At 43.3% G+C, this 2,133-nt stretch overlaps 1 protein-coding gene across 1 annotated transcript; it reads left to right on the top strand.

Annotated features, from left to right (window-relative positions):
• Positions 1–1,170: 1,170 nt before the first annotated feature.
• SAMD00019534_119250 (hypothetical protein) lies at positions 1,171–1,635 on the top strand (the record flags this gene model as incomplete). The annotated part of the gene is made up of 1 exon (XM_012892850.1): positions 1,171–1,635. The coding sequence occupies one exon, from the start codon at positions 1,171–1,173 to the stop codon at positions 1,633–1,635; it is 465 nt and encodes a 154-aa protein (XP_012748304.1).
• Between the last annotated feature and the right edge of the window lie 498 nt (positions 1,636–2,133).

Here is a 2,133-nt window from a genome sequence, read left to right as displayed (position 1 = left end):
GATCATTGACTCTACACTATACCAACGCTGAGGAAGTACAGGAGCCCTTCAAGGATCAGAAGATGTACTGGGACGGCAAGAATCATGTCTACGGATGCAAGTTTGAGGTGGCCGTGCTCGGAACCAAGCCCCACTACGCCGTGTTTGTGAGCAAGCATCACCTTGCGTCGAACAGTGTTTGAGACCGAGCTTATTATACTACTCGGTTCGAATAAACGAGATATCAATATCCTTCGGTTCGGATAATTCCTTACTCGGTCGTGTAGTTGCTCAAAGATTGTAACCGAGCTCGGTTACCCGAATATCTCCTTTAACCGATATTCGACCGGATAACCGATTCCAAGAAAACGAAGTACCCATTCCTTGTGACTCAGCTGGGTGAGTTGTTTGCTGTTTGAGAGTTTGGTCGTGAACATATCCATTGTTGATAGTTGTTTGCTCTTATTCTTCTCGAGGACTTCTTCTTTAGTGAGACCAAGCTTTGATAAACAATCTATGTTTGCTTTTAAATGATTTATTCCTGGTGAAGTTGATTGCTTCAGGGATGTGTGAGATTTTCAATTATTAATATTGAAATGAACATATATATGTTACACTTACATTCTCTGCATTATACACGTAACATCTCAGGCAAGCCAAACACATCATTGATTGGCCCTCTTTGGCAATATGGAATGCCTTCCAAATGCCACTACTAACATTGCCTGTCTGTGGTTGATAATCATTTGGATCCCCAAGCTGTCCATTGGAGGCCGTCTTCTTCTTCTTTTGTTTGGTTATCATATCTATCTATCTATAAAACAACTGAATTAATGAATGAATGAGTCTTGTGTTGTTCACCCACACATGTCTCACCCTCGGTTATTTGATCCGGTTTTGATAAAAAAAAAAGGTGGTCGGTTCGAATAATTGAACTTCTTTCGGATTGCTAAAAGGGTCCGGTTCGGTTTATTCGGTCTCGGTTAGTCGGATATCCGAACTCGGTCTCAAACACTGGCGTCGAAGCACGACTTCACAATCCATAAGGAGGAGCATGAGAAGTATGCTCACTACCTGGTGAAGCGCCCTGGTGAGATCGATGGCTACAGGACACAGAGGTTTATCTTACTTGGTGACAAAGCATATCATGGTCCATCCGACAGGACTCCTGGCGTGCGGCGCGTTGCTCTGATGAAGTCACCCGAGCTGGCAAAGGCCAGTGAAGGAGAGAAGCTAAAGAACAAGATTCTCACCCAGAGGAGAGTGGTCATCGAGTGCTTCTTTGGTCGTTTGGTCAACCGATATCTCCTCTTTCGATTCAGATACGAGCTTGACCACAAGTTCCTCGATCAGGACTTCTACAACTGCTGTCAATTGACCAATCAATTGATTGAAGCCAATGCCCTGGTGGACAACGAGCACAGTAACTACCGTGGAGTAGTCTGGAGAAGGTACAGGAGAGCCATCAAGCGAGAAGAAGAGCGAAGGGCCGCCAAGGCCAAGAGTGCAAGGGAGATTAGGAAACGTCTAGTCGAGAATCAGACGAAGGTGGTGGCGAAAGATGCTTTCAGCGACTCTTCCTTTGACGACATCCACAATGGAGTGCCAAACGAGTCACTTGAAGAAGTTAATGTCAACATCTCCAACAGTGTTTGAGACCGAGTTCGGATATCCGACTAACCGAGACCGAATAAACCGAACCGGACCCTTTTACCAATCCGAAAGAAGTTCAATTATTCGAACCGACCACCTTTTTTTTTTATCAAAACCGGATCGAATAACCGAGGGTGAGACATGTGTGGGTGAACACACAAGACTCATTCATTCATTAATTCAGTTGTTTTATAGATAGATAGATATGATAACCAAACAAAAGAAGAAGAAGACGGCCTCCAATGGACAGCTTGGGGATCCAAATGATTATCAACCACAGACAGGCAATGTTAGTAGTGGCATTTGGAAGGCATTCCATATTGCCAAAGACGGCCAATCAATGATGTGTTTGGCTTGCCTGAGATGTTATGTGTATAATGCAGAGAATGTAAGTGTAACATATATATGTTCATTTCAATATTAATAATTGAAAATCTCACACATCCCTGAAGCAATCAACTTCACCAGGAATAAATCATTTTTTTTCAAACTTAGATTGTT

Source organism: Acytostelium subglobosum (assembly GCF_000787575.1).
Source record: "Acytostelium subglobosum LB1 DNA, scaffold: scaffold36, whole genome shotgun sequence".
Classification (NCBI taxonomy): Eukaryota; Evosea; class Eumycetozoa; order Acytosteliales; family Acytosteliaceae; genus Acytostelium; species Acytostelium subglobosum.
The sequence above is the reverse complement of the archived record's forward strand: the minus strand, read 5'-3'. Positions and strand labels throughout refer to the sequence as shown.